The sequence below is a fragment of the Crinia signifera genome, chromosome 11 (assembly GCF_055691185.1).
Source record: "Crinia signifera chromosome 11, ASM5569118v1, whole genome shotgun sequence".
NCBI lineage: Eukaryota > Metazoa > Chordata > Amphibia > Anura > Myobatrachidae > Crinia > Crinia signifera.
In genome coordinates this window covers 65333180-65350903 of record NC_139227.1, presented here as the reverse complement: position 1 = coordinate 65350903, position 17724 = coordinate 65333180, and the positions used below count along the sequence as shown (strand labels likewise).

The following is a 17724-nucleotide window of genomic DNA, read 5'->3' as shown; positions in this document are numbered from 1 at the left end:
ATGGTCAGTGACCATCGAATTAATTTGTTCCCTTTCCGCCGCAAACGAGGGGATGTGTTCTCGGACAATGCTGCTGGGAGGGGCGCAGCGAATATACGCTGGATAGCGAGCGGGTCTGAATCAGGCCCTTAGTGAGTAACTGGGAGTTTTTGCATAAATTTACATAGGACCAAGTGTCCAGTAGGAAACCTGTGAACCACAAACTTGTAATCTGAACCTTTTGTTTGCTTATGATTTTGAGCTGAACTGTAAATTAGACTGGACTACGGCCGCAAACTAAAAATCCTGGGTGATGTTTGAGCACATTGTAGAAGATGGAATATTGGCCTATCTGTACGTACTCTAGACTGCACTAATGTTTATCTTAATAGACAATGTTTCATAATTCAATGAAGAAGCTCGTTCACGCTTAGAATGAAGCACACAGCACACCATTTTTCATTCAGTTGTCTCTTTATAATATCAATAAAAAAACACACACACTTTGTAAAAGACCAGGACTTTACATCACCAGCCCAACACAAATCTGTTTGCCATACACATTAGAAAAATTATACTTATAAATATGTATATTTATAACATGTACATTTTTTCCCTTTTTTTTTTTTACTATTTTCACCATTTCTCTCAAACATTTTGAAAAACAGCAGTTCAGGAAAAAATATCCTTATACTTAAATCGTAGCAAAATCCTACGTCATCTTTTATGGCACTCCACAGCACCATAATTTTGATATATATGTATATTTTATTCTATGCTTCTTATAAGCATATACCACTTTTTTATGTAGAGGTTTACTTCAGTTTTACTTTAAACACTACACCATTTTTAAAGGTGCAATTTATATATATATATATATATATATATATATATATATATATATATATATATATATATATATATATATATATATATATATATTGAATCAAAGAGGCACAGTTTAGCTGTGTACCAGTAGAATAAACTTATCCAGTGAGTCATGTTTCCATGGCAATATCATTAATTCTGATTGCTATGTGGCATATTTTTTCAGCAAATGTGTCTGAGAACCTTTTATAATTAATATTTAAAAACTGGAAAGCCGCATTGCTATGCACAATGCATATACATTTAAGGGACATACTGCTATTATTTGTGGATTTTTTTTCACTTCAACAAAACAGAATGAGATTAGCAATATTGCCCGATACTTGTAGCCTTCGTTAGTCTCATTAAATATCTGTCTGGGATTAATGTAACCCCAGTCTTTACTGCACTCCAGGAAGTAGATATTTGATATTTTGTAGAAATAACATTTTATATTTAACATGTAAATATTTTGAAATAAACATTAGATAAAGGATGACTTTTCCTTGATTAGAAAAAGGGATGAATTTAAAAAATATGCTGGGAAGTTATTAGTCCAAAATCACTATTAGCAACTATTGGACTGGTCAAAAATAACGACACATATAATTTATGAATGTGATCCTGCTAATCTATATAAACAGAATTGTGTTTTTGATTTTTTTTTTAAATGGCTATTTTACATTTCAACGGTCAATTTGACACCATGACCTTCTATCGCATGTATTATCTCACGACCCCACACAGTGCATGTTTTGCAGGTCTCTTCACAGAATCACAAGTGAAATAATTAGCTCCACCTGTGGATCTTTTAAAATGTGTCAATAAGTAATTAATGCACCTGTGCACCTGCCGGATGACCTGGAAAACATGAACCGTGAGGGGTCTTGAGGACCGAGTTTGAGAACCCCTGTATTATTCAATATTAAAATACTAATACAAAGTGATTGATCCATGTACATTTTTCTACGTAGCCATTGTCAAGTTATCTGTGATTTTAAAATTGTATATTCATTTTTTTTAGTTTTGGGAATATTTAAAACAGCCTCTAAATATTTCTCAAATAATATGAAATACCTGGCTGTTTATAAGAAGGTGTGCTGTAACTCATTGCAACCAGATATGTTTTGTTGTTTGCCATGTGTTACAGCATACAATTCTTGCATTGTTTATTCAAATTATTATAACCATTGCTAAATACTGCTTTTACTGGCAATATGGTATAGGTCATGATACTAGGGGAAGTAATGGTCTGCAAGAAATTAGGAGCAATTATTTTTTTGCTGCACATTTCAATTTAACCTTTAAATTGTTTTCAATTCAGTCCACATATAAATACCATATATCAAGTTTTAGTTTCACTACGAGTGAATACATTTTTTTGTTATGTAAGACTACTTACAACTTCCTTACACAATAGACACCTTTTTTCTCTTTCTGTTCAATTCTGCAAACCCTTTTTTTGTATAAATAGACATGTTGTACAAAACTTTCAAAACAATGGCCCATCACATTTTTGCATTTAAACAAATGTTTTCTGTTTGGATTATTGATTTAAAAAATATATATATTTTTTTTTACAGTTGTATGAAGAACAGTGTTAAACTGTTTTTAATTTATTTCCTACATCCTGGTAACAGGATGTCTGTTGTTAAGATGGGCCATTGCTTTTCACTATTATTTTCAAATGAAAACAAAAGAGAACTCTTGTATCATGTAAACGTGCACAAAATCCAGAAAAAAGAGAGTAGAGGAATGAAAGAGAAAAAGGGAACGAAACAGTTTTGCGATGAATGGGAGAGTTGAACGACGCAAAAAGTCGCTCTTTCTGCCCATTTTGTGCGTCTTGTTTTGTTCTTAATAAGGCAGGAAAATCTGCTCAGAATATGACAATATGCCATACATATCGAAGTAAGTCACAGACTTATTTCAAAACGAAGGTTTTCCACTTCCATCTGCAGAAAGAGAATAGAAGACAGAATTAGTACAATTTTGCTACATTAACACTTTGGAATTAAGCAGCAATAATTTCTACATTTCCTGGTATCTATACTATATTATATAATATTCAATAGTATATACATATACTTTGCCTATAAAATAAATTTGTAGCAATGTTTTACGATCAACATTAAAACAAAAAAATACTTGATCTAGCATTAACTCTAACACTTGTACGTTATTGTACATCTGATTGTCTAATTTTAGACAGTTTTTCATAATGATGTAACATGGTAACTTATTAATAGCTCACCTTGATGGAAGCCGTCTTGCAGCTGAAACTGGAGTTGATACAACTCATCATTAAACAGGTCACATTGAATCTCTGAGGCACCTGCCTCAAGGTCTGTTTTGTAGGACATCAGTTCCTCTAAAAAGTTACATTCTTCTGGCGACAGATCAGTCGTCACATTCGAAGTTATAGATGGAGATACGGAGAGGTCCCCTCCTACCTCATCTTCTTCCATGGGGCTGCAGGGAGACCCCGTGGCTGCAAATGGTGGAGAATCCGGAAAGTCTTTGAAAAGGCTGCAAACTGGATGGCTGCCAGCGGGGATAGATTGCTCTTGACATGCCAAGAACAGAGAAAGGTCAATGCTCTTCCAGGATCTTGGAAAATTAAGACTAATATCTGTATCTTGAAGATTGGTAGGGAGGGAAACACTTCGGTATGCCAGTCCATGACCACTCAATGCCATGCTCTCAGAGCATGGGATATCTTTAGTAGCCACATTACTGAAGATGTTGGCCAAAGAGCCAATCTGTTTGACCAAGAGATCTATTTCATTCTTCTCTTGTTCTGAATACCTGAAGATTGCTTGGTTGATGGGTGATGTTTCTGGGGTCACTAACCCATCGGGAAGCATTGGCAGATCCACAAAGAGAGGGCCAGGGATTTCTGGTACTGTCATCACTGTGCAGTCTCCTCCATCCCCAGGACTATCTGGAGTTGGGGGCAGCTTCTCATAGAGGGAGCTGCAATAGGAGTAATACAGTTCTGGAGTTAGGGTAGTGGAGTCCTTTTCAGAAGATGTCTGAGGAGCAGGAGCATTTTCTGGAGCCCCAAAAAGGAATGTACAGTTTTGGTGTGGAGTGTATGGAGGAGTGCAGGTGAAATCTTTGGGTGGCACTGTCACGACTTGTTCTCTGCTCAAGGTCTGATCATATGGTGCTGATTGATAAAGTGAAAAGAGAGATTGGTTTTCTAATTGTCCCTCGACAGCAACAGCATCTTCCATAAGGGGTGTAGTATTCTGGCACAAGATTGGGTCCTCTGGGCTGACAGACACTGGCTCTGAGAACTCAAAGGACTGGCTGATGCTTGTAGGTGTATTTGTGAGGGGAGTGAAGACTTGGTCTGGGCTGGAAAGGTCTGCTGGTGAGAGTAGGGTCTCTTGATATAAAGGAGGACCACCAACGGAGAATGTAAGTGGAGACTCCTCTGATGTCAGCTGCTGTCTCAAACACCAGGCCTCAGCTTCACTGTGGATGTAAAAGAAGCTATGTTTTAGTTATCATGAATTTGTATTATTTTCATATGTTTATAGTAATTAGTAGACTAATCCAGTTTACTTGCTATCAATCTGCATACGTGTTTTAGGTGTGTGTATATATATATATTAGTGCCTTACCTTATTATGTAGTTATATGAAGTAATTGGGGCTTCATTGTTTTCCAGTAACATGAGAGAATACACCCATATCCATTGTTGATCTTTTCTCTGCAGACGTAAAACCACTTCTGCTCTGCATTCGGTAGACTCGCTTACTGCAGGATAAGATTAGGAAGATTAGGCATGGCAGGGTGGAAGGTTACCTAGGCTACTGTATTCTTCATTGTTTCTTTCACTTCAACTAGATCTCATTTATTTTACCTTTTACCCTTTTTTTATCCCTTATATAGTTCTATCCATATGATTATCTTAATTCAGATAATTTAAATATACTTCTGCTTCTCAATTCAATCTTTATGTCAATTTATCGTGTTCAATAACTTGAATTCTTTCATTTCATCTCCCTCTAAATATGCTTGGCACACTAAATATTTTCTGAATATTTTTACTTGTATTTGTTTTTGTTTTTTTATAATGGAAAATAACTTACGTAGTCTGTAATGCTGGGTGGAGAGATGAGTGAGATCTTCAGGATGAATCAGACTGTACCATGACTTGCCAACCAACTCATTCTTCTCATAGTCCAAGTGCAAAACAATGCTACGAAGAAAATGTAAAAACGTTATTACTATCATCACCCTTGCAGAGAGTTTATACACTTTACATGTAGATGATAAAAAAGAAATATAATTGAGGTGTATATATTGAATATTTACCTCTCTGGTACATCAAGCACGGATAGGTTTTTGGCATGATGACTCTCAAAAATGTCTGCTAGGAAATGGTTGTGGGTTATTCTTGGCTTTGGGTCAAGAGGAGTGCAGAAGGCTGTAAAAACTGGATTTGATGACCAGTATGTGCCAGATGGGGACTGCTGAAACATTCCTCTTATGAGGACGAGCTTGTTACCGGCACTCTGTCTTCTGGCTGTCTTTGAAGTATTGAATCTGCACCTGAACATTCTCTCTAAAAAAAGAAAAGAAAAAGAAAGATAGAGTATTATAGAATGCAATTGGAAATTAAGACCAGCAATATAATCTCAACCAATATAAAGCTGTCTTAGAAATGTTTATTATTAATTAAAAATTCAAACTCTAAACACAAAAACTAAGAAATATTTCTTAAGGGTTTATATTAATTAACACTTCTTTGAACAGCTTTCACATTGAATTCTCCTATATAGGCAGCAATAAAACCCTCAGCTGTTTCTTAGAATTGTGGAGACTTTATTGATCTTACAGGTTGCCTACCCCAATTTTAGCAAATGGTATAAAGAAATAAAGAGAACCCTGAAATCAGACTTACCATTTTCAAGAGAGGATGGGAGAGCCATCTGATTTCTCATGACAAAATGATCAGAAGGGTCAATGATATCATAGATGCTGTCTCCTTGGGCAACCAAATCAACCTGTTTTGAATAAAGACAATGGAAATTAGGCAGTGATCTAATTTCAAAGTGATTAAAACCAATGCTGCACTCTGATCTATTTGTATTCATAACATACTATTGAAATCTAATAAGTCCCTACAAAAGAATTGCATTACTCCACAGCTGCGTATTACTGTACGTAATATAAAAGTGACAGATCTGTAGACTGGCACATTCGGAATATACATCTTTAAAAAAAAAAAATCTTATTTAAAGGTAATAGAAAGCAATAAAAATATATTATTATTTATATGCTACACTGGCTGTTTCTATGGTTATGTCAGGTATAACACATCATAAAGTGTGATCTGATACAGATAGAGTTAACTCACCATTGAATGTCCTAGATGATCAATCACGTTTTCTGACACATAGATCAGCTTCCCTTCACTTGTATATGTAAGCAGAAATCCGGGAAGGTTGTGGATAAAATCTTGCAAGTCTTGGCTGGATAGCAGACCTTCTAACTCATTTACCTGTTGATCTGTTGGATATACAGAAACAAGGGGTTAATGGATTTCAGTCACAAACATAGTCCAATATTAGTCCAATATTAGTACTAGTGCTTTATACATGCAGTGATTTCACTACTAAGAAGCTGTTTCAGAACCTTGGAGAGCGAATGAGCAAATTATTCTGTGAATCAGCACCAAGGACAGCAGCAACAAAAACCATTACAGATCCACAACATGAGATGGATAAGAATGGAATTGTGATTAGGTTGCACACAGTAGTTGTGTGTTTGAATTGTATATTTATAGATGGAATCAACAAGTGCAGACAGAATACTTGAAATTCTCTTAAAATTAGACTGTTTAGATGTCATGTACATATATTAAAACAAAATAAATACTGCACAATTTACACAGAAATGAATGCCTATATGAATACCAACATTGCATTAGGTAGTAGATGGTTTTTAAATCCATAAAATCAAAAATGCCTGTTATTATCAGTAAGCTCTTACCTCTTGAGAAGAAAACAGACTTTCTTGTGTAAATGCAAGCAAGTGACATGATGTGAAGGTAAGATAGCCGCACTTTGTCACTTTCAGATATAGGAAGGAGATCTTTCAAGTTTCGAATCTCTGCATTAATCTGGTCCCTTCTGGCTTTTGAGGCACCTTTAGTAGACCTGTACATTGTGGATGGGGTCTCTGGGGTGCTGAATAAGAGTCAGTCCAGAGAGCCCCTTTCTTTTTTTCTCTTCTTGTCTTCCGTTTCGCTGGTTGTCTTCTCTTTCTGATTAATGTGGTATTCCTGCTCAGTTTTCCTGATGCCTGTCTCTAGATTCTGGTTTAAAGAACTGTAGCTCGTGGCTCTTTATATAGTAATTGAAGAGTGTGTGGGCAGGTGAGACGCATGGGGAGGGGGGGAAATGTGGAGTTTATCATCAATGGGTTGCATGGTTAGGGAACTGCCTTTCTCTGCTATAACAGGCAAGCGTCATCAACTCTTACAGATGACGCTGAGCCATGGGAGAGAGGAGAAAGGAGGGGGTAGAGTAATGGGAGGGGGAGCAGGACAGAGAGAGATTTCTGCAAAGAGCCAAATATCACATTCTGTACCCAATTTGGAAAGAATTGCAGGCAAGCCTGAAAATATGGCATTTTCCTAAAATATTGCAGTTTAGATGTAGATATGTAGAGCATATATATCATTTTAGGAGCTCCATCTCTTTCTTGTGTATTTCTGTATTTCTCCTAGGTTGATAGTGTATGTAAATGCAGTGATTATAAAATTAGGATGTATAGTTGAATATAATAGAGGATTAGTCAAAAGAATACACTAGTATTGCCATGGAATATAAATGCATGGATGTGATCTCAGCTGCAAATCTTATAGATATAGTGCAGATTATTTAGTATTTGGGAGGAATGGTCTATTCTTTTGGAATATGTCCTAAAAATGAATATAGGTTTTTCAGATCTCAACAAATAGATTTGGGCAGGGGATTGGGTTGATTTATATGTGATGCGCCTATTAATAGAACTGCATAATGTTCTTTTTTAAGAATGATTGTTCCTCATTTAAATAACTCTGCCTTTGAGTTCCCTCTCATCATTCATCCCACGCGCTCCAGATTTGCTTATAAAAAACACAGCATATTTTCGTAGGATATGATTAATTTAGCAGTGTTTTCACCCCCTGCATTTTCTCCGTCAGCTGTAAATAGGTATCTGATCCTGATTTTCCTGTCTTGCTATATATTTATGTATCCATCACCCTCACACTCTCTCTCTCTCGCTCTCTCTCCCTCTCCCTTTTATTGTTGAAAGGATAGTTAGATGTAGGTTGGAGTGACGACACTGTGTTTTGTGAATGACGGCTGCTTTTTTGCATACTCTCTGTGTTTTCTCCATATTTGGTAAGGGCTTAGTATACAGCAGAATTAACTGTATACTGCCTCAGCTTCCAGTTAGCTGTGTTCTGAAATGCTTCAAAGTGGAGCTATTTTTATACTCCACAGCTTTGGTGTGTATCCTGTTGATAAACAGCTCACAGCTTCAAGGTTCAGGCTTAAGATAAGAGACTCTTGATATGGGTTACAGCCATTGTGCTTTATAAACCCATTATGCATTGTAGGGCTTTAGGGAATGTATGATATAAAGGAAAAGAGGACCAAAGTAAATTTATATACTCTGATTTGCTTGAAATAATTAAATGTAACTTAACAATATGCTATTCTTATACTATATCAGAGGTTCTCAAACATGGTCCACAAGGCACCCTAATGGTCCAGGATATAAAGATATCTATGCCTCAGCAAAGATAGTTAACTCAACTCGACTGAGGTACTTATTAAGTCACCTGTGGCCAAACATGGATATACTTAAAATATGGACTGTGCCTTGGGTTTGGGAACCTTTGCACTATTATTAGAGTACACACCCATATGCATATCTTACCGCAACTAATTCTTCCTGACCCATTCTTGTCCTGCCAATCTTTCCACGTGTGTCTTTAGTTCCTCCAACTTCAAAAATTATATTTTCATATATCTTTCTTGATATCCTGTTAAAAAAACAAACTTGCTTTTTTTTAACTTCTGAATATATATTTAGTAAAGCATCACAATGCAAAGTTGTCTGCACAAGTGCTAATTCTAAAAGATAGTGTACATGTGCCATTTCAAAACTTGATTGAACAGCACCTGGCGCTATAATCATTAAGGTGCATAGAATTATTTTTATAAATTGTGATTGGGCATAATCAGGTGTAAGATGAAAGACTTTGAGGTTTATGAATCTGTAGCTAGCACAATATAGTGCACTACAGAGCAAAAATTATAAAGTAATATTGTAAATTTGTGTAATATCTATCTATCTATCTATCTATCTATCTATCTGTGGGTGATTTTTTTTTTTTTTTTAAATTCAATCAATTTTTATTGAAATTTTGTTGTTTACATACATTTATGCAAACATTTTATGAAGAAAAAGAGAAGAAGAGAAAAGAACAATAACAAAACAATACAATACATTTATGTACATTGCTCTTACAATTTAAAACGGCATATCGGGTTTTGTGTGTATACTGTCCTTGTACATATGCTAAGTTAACATGTATTAAATAGATCCACTACTGTACCAGTATTTATTGTGTAGTCTGTCAGTTTTCTTGTCGCACTGATTGCCCATGTGCTCACTGGTTTACTGCTGGCGTGCGAGCGCCTTCGAGGTATATTTATATCTCGTGCACAATTTGGTCGTGGTATAGGCGTAGTGCATACGTCTATCTAAACACATAGTTTTATCATATACATCCCCCCTTACGTGATGGAGAGTGTTTAGGTCTCTCCGTGATTATCAGACTCGGTTGGGGTTTTGGTGCATGTGTGGAGAATTTAACCATTTATTCCAAATATCAATATATTTCTTCTCAGATCCTCTGGCCAGGTATACGAACCTTTCGTGCCGCACCACCTCATTAGTTAGTGCTATCCACTCCTCCAGTGTAGGTCCCCGTGAGGCTAACCAAGATCTGGCAATACATATTTTAATTAAAGTGCACATATTTATAATATATTGTTGGGTGGGCCTATCCAAGCTGTCCTCTTCGAATATGGCTAAGATGCACATTTTTGGGGTGAGAGTATTGAGGGGGATACCAGTGGATTCTATTATGTTCGTGGTTTCCCTCCAGAAGTCCGAGACTAACCCGCAGTCCCATAGCAGATGCCAGAAGGTTCCATCGGAGGAACCACACTTGGGACATTTAGAGTCACTTCTCCCCACCATTCTCATTAGTCTAATTGGTGTCAGATATACCCTGTGCAGTATATATAACTGGATTTGTTGATACCTGGAGGATGTTAAAGAAATACGTGGACTATTCATTGCCATCTCCCAGGCTTCATCTGTTAAGGGGCCTATATCCAGCTCCCACGTTGCCCTCAGTTGTGGTAAATCCTGCTCGTGGAGAGAGGACAGTAGGTTCCCATAGAATCTGGATATTGCTTTAGAGGGGCAGCTTTTTTTTAGTAAGTTCTTGACAGGTGAGACACACATCACTGGGGGACCCGTGGGGAATTGTGTGTGGCATGCGTGCCTGAGTTGTAGGTATCTGTAAAAGTGGACATTAGGTACCTGATATTCCACCTGAATTTGTTGGAATGATTTTGGTATAGTGCCCGAGTATATTTGTCCTATCGAAGTGACTCCCCATTGACTCCAGAATTCCCGTATCTGTATACCGGAGAGCTCTGGGAAAGCATGTGACCCATCTAGAGGGGCATCTGGATCACATCCCGTCGCTTGTAGTATGCGACTCGCCTGTCTCCAGACCATTATCGCCTGTTTAAATAGTGGCATATCAATTAGTTTTACATTGTCACTAAGTAGCGCATGCATCGGCGACAGACCCGGCAGCTTCAGAGACACCAGTGAGCCTGGTAGCTTAGAAAGTGGATCCTCACCCACCCAATCCAGCAGATGGGCCAGCTGTGCCGCATAGTAATATAATCTGAAGGATGGGAGTGCCATGCCTCCGCCACTACGTGTTCGTGTTAAAGTGTGTTGTTTAATGCGGACCCTCTTGCCAGCCCAGACAATGGATGAAAGCAAGCTTTCGATACGTTTAAATATTTTGATGGGGAGGTATATTGGGGCGTGTTGTAGTACGTATAACAGCTTGGGTTGAGCTGTCATTTTGATCAAGTTTATCCTACCTGTAACTGTCAGAGGGAGTTTACCCCACACTGAAATTCTGGATTTTAAATATGCAAGTTGAGGTTGAACATTTAAGGGGACATATCTAGACGGGTCATTTGTTATATAAATGCCTAGGTATTTAAAGGAGTCAACCCACCTCAAGGGGAGGGGTAACATGGGGTTGTCTGGGACCTTGCCTTTAAGGGGAAGGATGCAGGATTTGTCCCAGTTAATGAGTAATCCAGAATAGGAGCCAAAGGTGTTTATAATATCTAGAACTGTGGGCATTGAAGATACATAGTCAGATAGGAACGGCAGTATGTCATCAGCATAGAGGGCAATCTTATCTTCTATGGAACCTATCGACAGACCTGCGATTAGGGGGGTGTTGCGTATGAGGCAAGCAAGGGGCTCTATTGCAATTGCAAAGAGGGCGGGTGACAGGGGGCACCCCTGTCTAGTACCTCTCGACAGTGGGAAAGATGAAGAGGTGAAGCCGTTCACCGATATTCTGGCCTGTGGGCATGAGTAGAGTAATTTAACCCACTTTATATATCGTGGGCCTTTACCTACTTTGGACATGGTCTCCCACAGGAACGCCCACTCCACAGAATCGAAAGCTTTTGCCGCGTCCAGTGACACAATTACAGAGGTACTGGCGTCCCCGTGGGAGACCTGCAGGTGAGTGAAGAGTCTTCTAAGGTTGATCATTGTGGACTTTCCTGGCATGAAGCCAGTTTGGTCTTCATGTATAATTTGTGTTATTATCAAATTGAGCCTAATGGCCATAATTTTGGCTAGAATTTTGATGTCTGTGGGTATAAGAGAGATAGGCCTATAGGATTCTACTTTACTCGGGTCCTTATCCGGTTTCGGTAGGACTATTATAAGTGCTTCAGACATGGATTGGGGCAGGGATCCTCTTCCGAGTAGTTCGTTGTATAATTCTAATAGTTTAGGCGCGTAGAACAGGATATGTTTCTTATACAGCTCCAACGGTAGACCGTCTAGGCCAGGTGCTTTGCCATTTGGGAAGGATTTAATTGCTGCTACGACCTCGTCCAGGCGCAGTGGAGCGTCGAGCATCTCCCTGGCTTCTGGTGATATAGTAGGCATTGGAATTGTTTCGAGAAAGTCTCGGATCTCGGCCTCACTACAGGCCACCTTAGAGCTGTACAACAACCTATAGTATTCTAAGAACTGTGACGCAATTTCGTGTGTCTGTGTGTGTTGTGTCCCCGTGGAAGTAACAATTTTACATACAGTGTTATTAGTTTTATCTATATTAGCTAATTTAGTTAGGTAACTACCAGGTCTGTCCCCGAATGCATAGTGGGAGTGTTTATTAAACAGCAGGCGGTACTTGGCCTTATCGGCAAGTAATTCCACCCAGGATTTCTGTGCCGCCAACCACATTTTTTTTGTAGATTCAAGGCCATCTCCTATATATTGTTGTTCTAGGTTCCTGCAGGAGGACTCTAGATCTTTCTCTACCTGGCTGTAGGACTTTTTAAGATTAGCCACTTTCTGGATCAAAGTGCCCCTCACGAAGGACTTGAAGGCGTCCCACACAACTGGCGCCTCTGCCGTGCCCTTGTTGTTTTCCAAAAATTCTGACCATAGATTTTCCATCTCACTACTCTGATCCATGCGGGTGAGCCAGAATTGGTTTAATTTCCAGAATACCTGGCCCCTCTCTCCCCCCATATTCATCTCGAATGTTAACGGGGAGTGGTCTGAGACCCCCCTTGGTTCGTATTGTATAGAGTTTATTAACGGTATGGTATTTTTAGACACCAGGGCCAGATCAATCCTAGAGAACGCTGAGTGTGCAGGTGAGTAGCAGGAGAACTGTTTGGCGTCAGGGTATTTTTGTCTCCATGCATCTATAAGACTCAAGCCCTCCACCATTGCCGCAAATTGTCTATGTCCACCTCTAGATCCCGACTGTGACCTGGAGTGTCTATCTAGTATCGGGTTCAGCACATTGTTATAGTCGCCTACACTTATTATCGGTAGGCTGGGGAAAAGGGCAATGAATTCGGCAGCTTGCTTCAGTACCTCTGCCGAGTATGGAGGAGGTATATATATTGCTAGGAGCAACAGTGGTGTGGAGTGTATTGTACATTTAAGAAATACGTATCTACCCTCTATATCTACCTTTACTTGGTCTGCATTAAACGGGACTGATTTGCGCACTAGAATTGACACTCCCCTCGACGCTGACGTGTAAGTGGAATGATATGACCAGCCTATCCACGGCTTTTTCAAAGACAGTATTTTGGCTCCCATTAAGTGGGTCTCCATTAAACATATGACATCTGAGCCATATTGCTTTAGCTGCTTAAACACTAGGGTTCTCTTTATCTTATCGTTAAGCCCACGTATGTTCCAGGAAAGAAATTTAATTATACTAGGAGGCATTTAAGATTAAAAGCAGATATTGGTGCACAGTGTGTGGCACAGGTGAAACCAGTTCAGCACGTGTGAGTGATACACATAGGATTGAGTATACGTACCGGTGTCTTGCACAATATACAGCACAAAACTTGTACCAAGAGCATCTCATACAGAACAAATAGATAAACATAATACTGACTATTTCTAGCATGAAAACTAACCTATGTTTAACTTTACCCCCCCCCCCCCCCCCTCCCTGTATGTCCTTCGGAACTGTGACATACTTCTTCCCTTAACCTAACAGATCCCAATAGTCTATAGGTAAATACTAAACTGTCATACTACCCAGAGTGGGCAAAGTATATAGTGACTAGAAACGGCAAGTTGTTGCCGCCAGCCGCTGCTTGTATACGTGTAAACGCTCACATAACATAACATAGTTGCCTCCTTACACAGGAAAAACATAAGCACATACCCTGTTTGTCGACCAGTATATGGTAAAAAGGAAATGTATAACACAGAAGAGTTTGATTAGTTATAGGTTTCTTAAGGGTCTACTTGCATGGCTCTTCTGGCCGGTCTGGCAGTATCTAGCCATGCCGCAGCTTCTCTCGGAGTGGAGAAGAACTTCGATTCGCCATCTATGATCACTCGGAGTTTAGACGGGAACAGCATGGCATACGGAATATTGAGGTCCCTCAGTCGTCGCTTGACCTGCATGAATTGTGTACGATTTTTCTGCACTTCCACCGCAAAGTCTGGAAACGTGGATACCCTTGTGCCGTTCCAGAGTAGGGGGCCCTTGGTCCGGTTTAGTTTCAGAACCGTGTCTCTATCCCTGTAGTGCAGGAACTTCGCAATTAGGGTGCGGGGTGGTGCCCCCGGGGGTAGTGGACGCGTGGAAATTCGGTGTGCTCGTTCAACCGAGAAGAAGGCAGAGAATGCGTCTGCTCCATAGGTGTCACGGAGCCACTTTTCTACGAATGCTTCAGGATTAGGGCCCTCTTCCCTCTCGGGGAGACCCACGAATCTAATGTTGCATCTCCTCAGGCGGCCTTCCATGTCGAGCAATTTATTCTGGATAGTGGAGACCTGAGTTGTTAGGTTATCCACCTTGGTGGTCAGCGGGGTTATTTTGTCTTCTAGAGTAGACGTCCGAGTCTCAACTTCTCCCACACGCTCGCGCACTCTCTGCAGGTCATGGTGGATAATCATCAGATCGGATTGTACCTGACCTATTTTTTCAGACAATCTGGTTTCACTGGCCGTTACCGCCTCCAGCACCCTCTGCAGAGCTTCATCAGGAGTTCCCCGGGAAGAAGAGGGGTCAGTGGGCGAGGGGGGCTGAGAGACTGAGTCGGAGTTGGAGTTAGCGGCCCCCGAGGCAGTCTGGGGGTCTCGAGCGAATTTTTCCAGTTGGGCCGCAGTTGATGATCTTTGTGTTTTCCCCATGATGTTGTATCAGGGTAAGAAGGGGCACCCTTGCACAGTTTCAGCGGCGAGGGCCTGGGGGTCTGAGTTGTTATGTAGAAGTCAGTCAGACAATAGATGCAGGGGTTTGCAGCCAGTGGTGACACAGATAATGACCAGGGGAATGCTAGGTAGCTGGTGTGTAGCAACTGGGTTGTACAGTGTTCCAGGGGGCTTGGAGCATGCAGTCAGTCTATGTGGGGGCACGCTGTGCAGGCTGACTTTTGCCTCTATCACCCAATGCAGGTGAGAGGCCAAGTTTTAGTACAGAAACTGCAGGGTATATGTGATCACCCGCAGCAGTCAGGTACAGACAGGTCCCGCTTCTGCAGTATACAGGTTATATGTTAAGCCCCTCAGTACTACTCATGTCCCCAGGGCTAGCTGATCTCTGCTTCACTCTCACCTCTTCTCTGCGGTGCACAGGTCTTTTCAGTAGCAGAATCCTGTGTGTGTCACAGCCTTGCAGGTGCTCCCCACGACGATGACAGTCTCTGGGGGGGTCACCAGGTCCAGCCTGCCGGTGTAATGGCTTATCTGTGCAGGGCTCTTGTTACAGGGGGCAATTGCTGCAGTGTCCAAGATGGCGGCGGCCTCCTACTTATCACAGGACGCCGGCTCCCGTCTCCACCGGGGTCCGCACCCTCTGCAGGCAGGTGGATGCTCCCCGCTGCAGTGCTGTAGCACTTGAGGACTCTAGAATCTGCGCTCCGACCGGCTGTGTGTTTGTCCGGCGGGGCGCGCGCTCCGGAGGGCAGCAGCCGCAGCAGCAAGATGGCGCCGGGTCCTTTCGTCTCCTCGTGCGCCGGAGGTTTAACGCTGGTCTCCGGGCGCACGTCCACCCCAGGGACTTCTCAGGAGAATCGGGCTGTGCACGGGGGTTTCGCTCTGAAGTGTGGCAGTTTTTAGAAAGGTGAGCGCTGTCAGGATGATGGTAGCAGGATTTTAGCAGCGGGAGCAGCAGATAACGGCTCCTTCTACATGCCCGTCGTAGCCACGCCCCCCATCTGTGGGTGATTTTGACGACTTGTGGATTTGCTTTACTTCTAGTGACTACAGTAAACTCAGCTCAGATAGGTGAATGGGCCTTATTCAATGCAGCCGGAAAGGGGGTTAAACGGCGGGGATCGCCGAAAACAAGCAATCCTCGCTGTTTAACCCCAGTGCCAGCCGCTCACACTATTCTACGTTCTGGGGGAATCCTCGCTGTCATAGGACGGACTCGCGGCTAATGCAGGGAGCCTGCTGCTTTTAGCCTTGAGCCTCGCTGTCTTAGCGGCCGCACACGCCGTTTCCCCTTCGCTCCAAAAACCTATCAGTCAGCACTGCTCGCTGTCAAAGCTCGCAAAAACCATTGAATACACCCCAATGTGTGAATGGTCTTTACCAGGGTATCCCAGGAGGAAGCAATGAGCCCTGCTTTATCACATCCATACATTGTGGTCTCATAGATAACCACACTAGACAGTAAATGACATTACTAGAAGATGATGGGAGGAGACTGACACAGGTATAGTTGGGGGACATGTTTAGTATATGTTTTTACTCAAGAACAGACACGAATGGTCAGAAACAAGCTAGGCTAGTGATCAGACAGCAGGCAAATTGATGTTCAAGCACAAGTCATTTCATTTAATCAGATAAATACTTTTCATAAATAGATATCCATTTAATTGAATAGTCATAATGGCAGGGATGAGACAAGATTAGAGGCCATCATTGTTTTATTTGATTAGGTATATAATGTTGTCTGTAAGTCAGGGGCTGATGTCATGTGACGTAAGCCGCCCTCCCCAAGCAGACATGGCCATGCCTGCATTGTTAGAGGAACGCCCAGCATTTTTATAGGGACGCCCATAAAATGATGGGCGTTCCTCTGCTGCCGCCCCTTCCTGAATGAACTGGGGGTTTGCAAATGCACGCATGCGCAAACCCCAAACATCGGGGACGGGGACAAATTCTGCCCTTAACAAATGGGTCTGAATCGGACCCTTAGTATTTAGAAGAAAGGACAATCGAAAAAGAAAACTTATTAGTTAAATAGTAAGGTACTTGTGAGTTATCTGGGCGTCCGATTTTGGTACTAGATCGCATGCGATATCGCATGCGATATCGCATGCGATTTGCGATTTGCATGCGATTTAGCATGCGATTTGCATAAGATTTGCTATTCATTTCATTACCCCACTATCCCCAAAGTGTGTCTATCAACGTGAACCCGAAGCGTGGCGAGCGCAGCGAGCCCGCGAGGGGCGGCGGTACGCGTCCTCCGACCTTTTCATGCCCTACTATCCACTAGGGCGTGGAGTGAGAATAGAATAGTGTGGCGAGCGCAGCGAGCCACCGAGCCCGAAGCGTGGCGAGCGCAGCGAGCCCCGCGAGGGGACGCGGACACCTTCACAGGTATCCGCGTGCCCTTGCGGGCTTCACAGGTGTCCGCGTCCCCTCGCGGGGCTCGCTGCGCTCGCCACGCTTCGGGCTCGGTGGCTCGCTGCGCTCGCCACACTATTCTATTCTCACTCCACGCCCTAGTGGATAGTAGGGCATGAAAAGGTCGGAGGACGCGTACCGCCGCCCCTCGCGGGCTCGCTGCGCTCGCCACGCTTCGGGTTCACGTTGATAGACACACTTTGGGGATAGTGGGGTAATGAAATGAATAGCAAATCTTATGCAAATCGCATGCAAATCGTAAATCGCATGCAAATCGTAAGTACCCAAATCGGACGCCCAGATAACTCACAAGTACCAATAGTAATATTAAGTAGAAAATGAAGGTGAAATATCACAATACATGTAGGGGTATCAATATGGTGA

At 41.6% G+C, this 17724-nt stretch overlaps 1 protein-coding gene across 1 annotated transcript; it reads right to left on the bottom strand.

Annotated features, from left to right (window-relative positions):
* Positions 1-864: 864 nt before the first annotated feature.
* Positions 865-7296, bottom strand: NPAS4 (neuronal PAS domain protein 4). The gene is made up of 8 exons (XM_083165578.1): positions 6856-7296; positions 6221-6372; positions 5765-5867; positions 5176-5425; positions 4950-5059; positions 4479-4614; positions 3101-4329; positions 865-2801 (listed from the first exon to the last, which is right to left on the bottom strand). Exons 1-8 carry the CDS (start codon positions 7028-7030, stop codon positions 2776-2778), a joined length of 2181 nt encoding a protein of 726 aa, XP_083021704.1. The 5' UTR covers positions 7031-7296; the 3' UTR covers positions 865-2775.
* Between the last annotated feature and the right edge of the window lie 10428 nt (positions 7297-17724).

Excerpts from the sequence above, each read along its gene's own strand:
- NPAS4 (XM_083165578.1), bottom strand. The coding sequence starts at position 7,030 with ATGTACAGGTCTACTAAAGGTGCCTCAAAAGCCAGAAGGGACCAGATT. Across the intron at positions 5,060-5,175 it reads GTGCTTGATGTACCAGAGAG|CATTGTTTTGCACTTGGACT; the intron begins GTAAATATTCAA and ends TTTTCTTCGTAG. Across the intron at positions 2,802-3,100 it reads GCAAGACGGCTTCCATCAAG|ATGGAAGTGGAAAACCTTCG; the intron begins GTGAGCTATTAA and ends CTCTTTCTGCAG.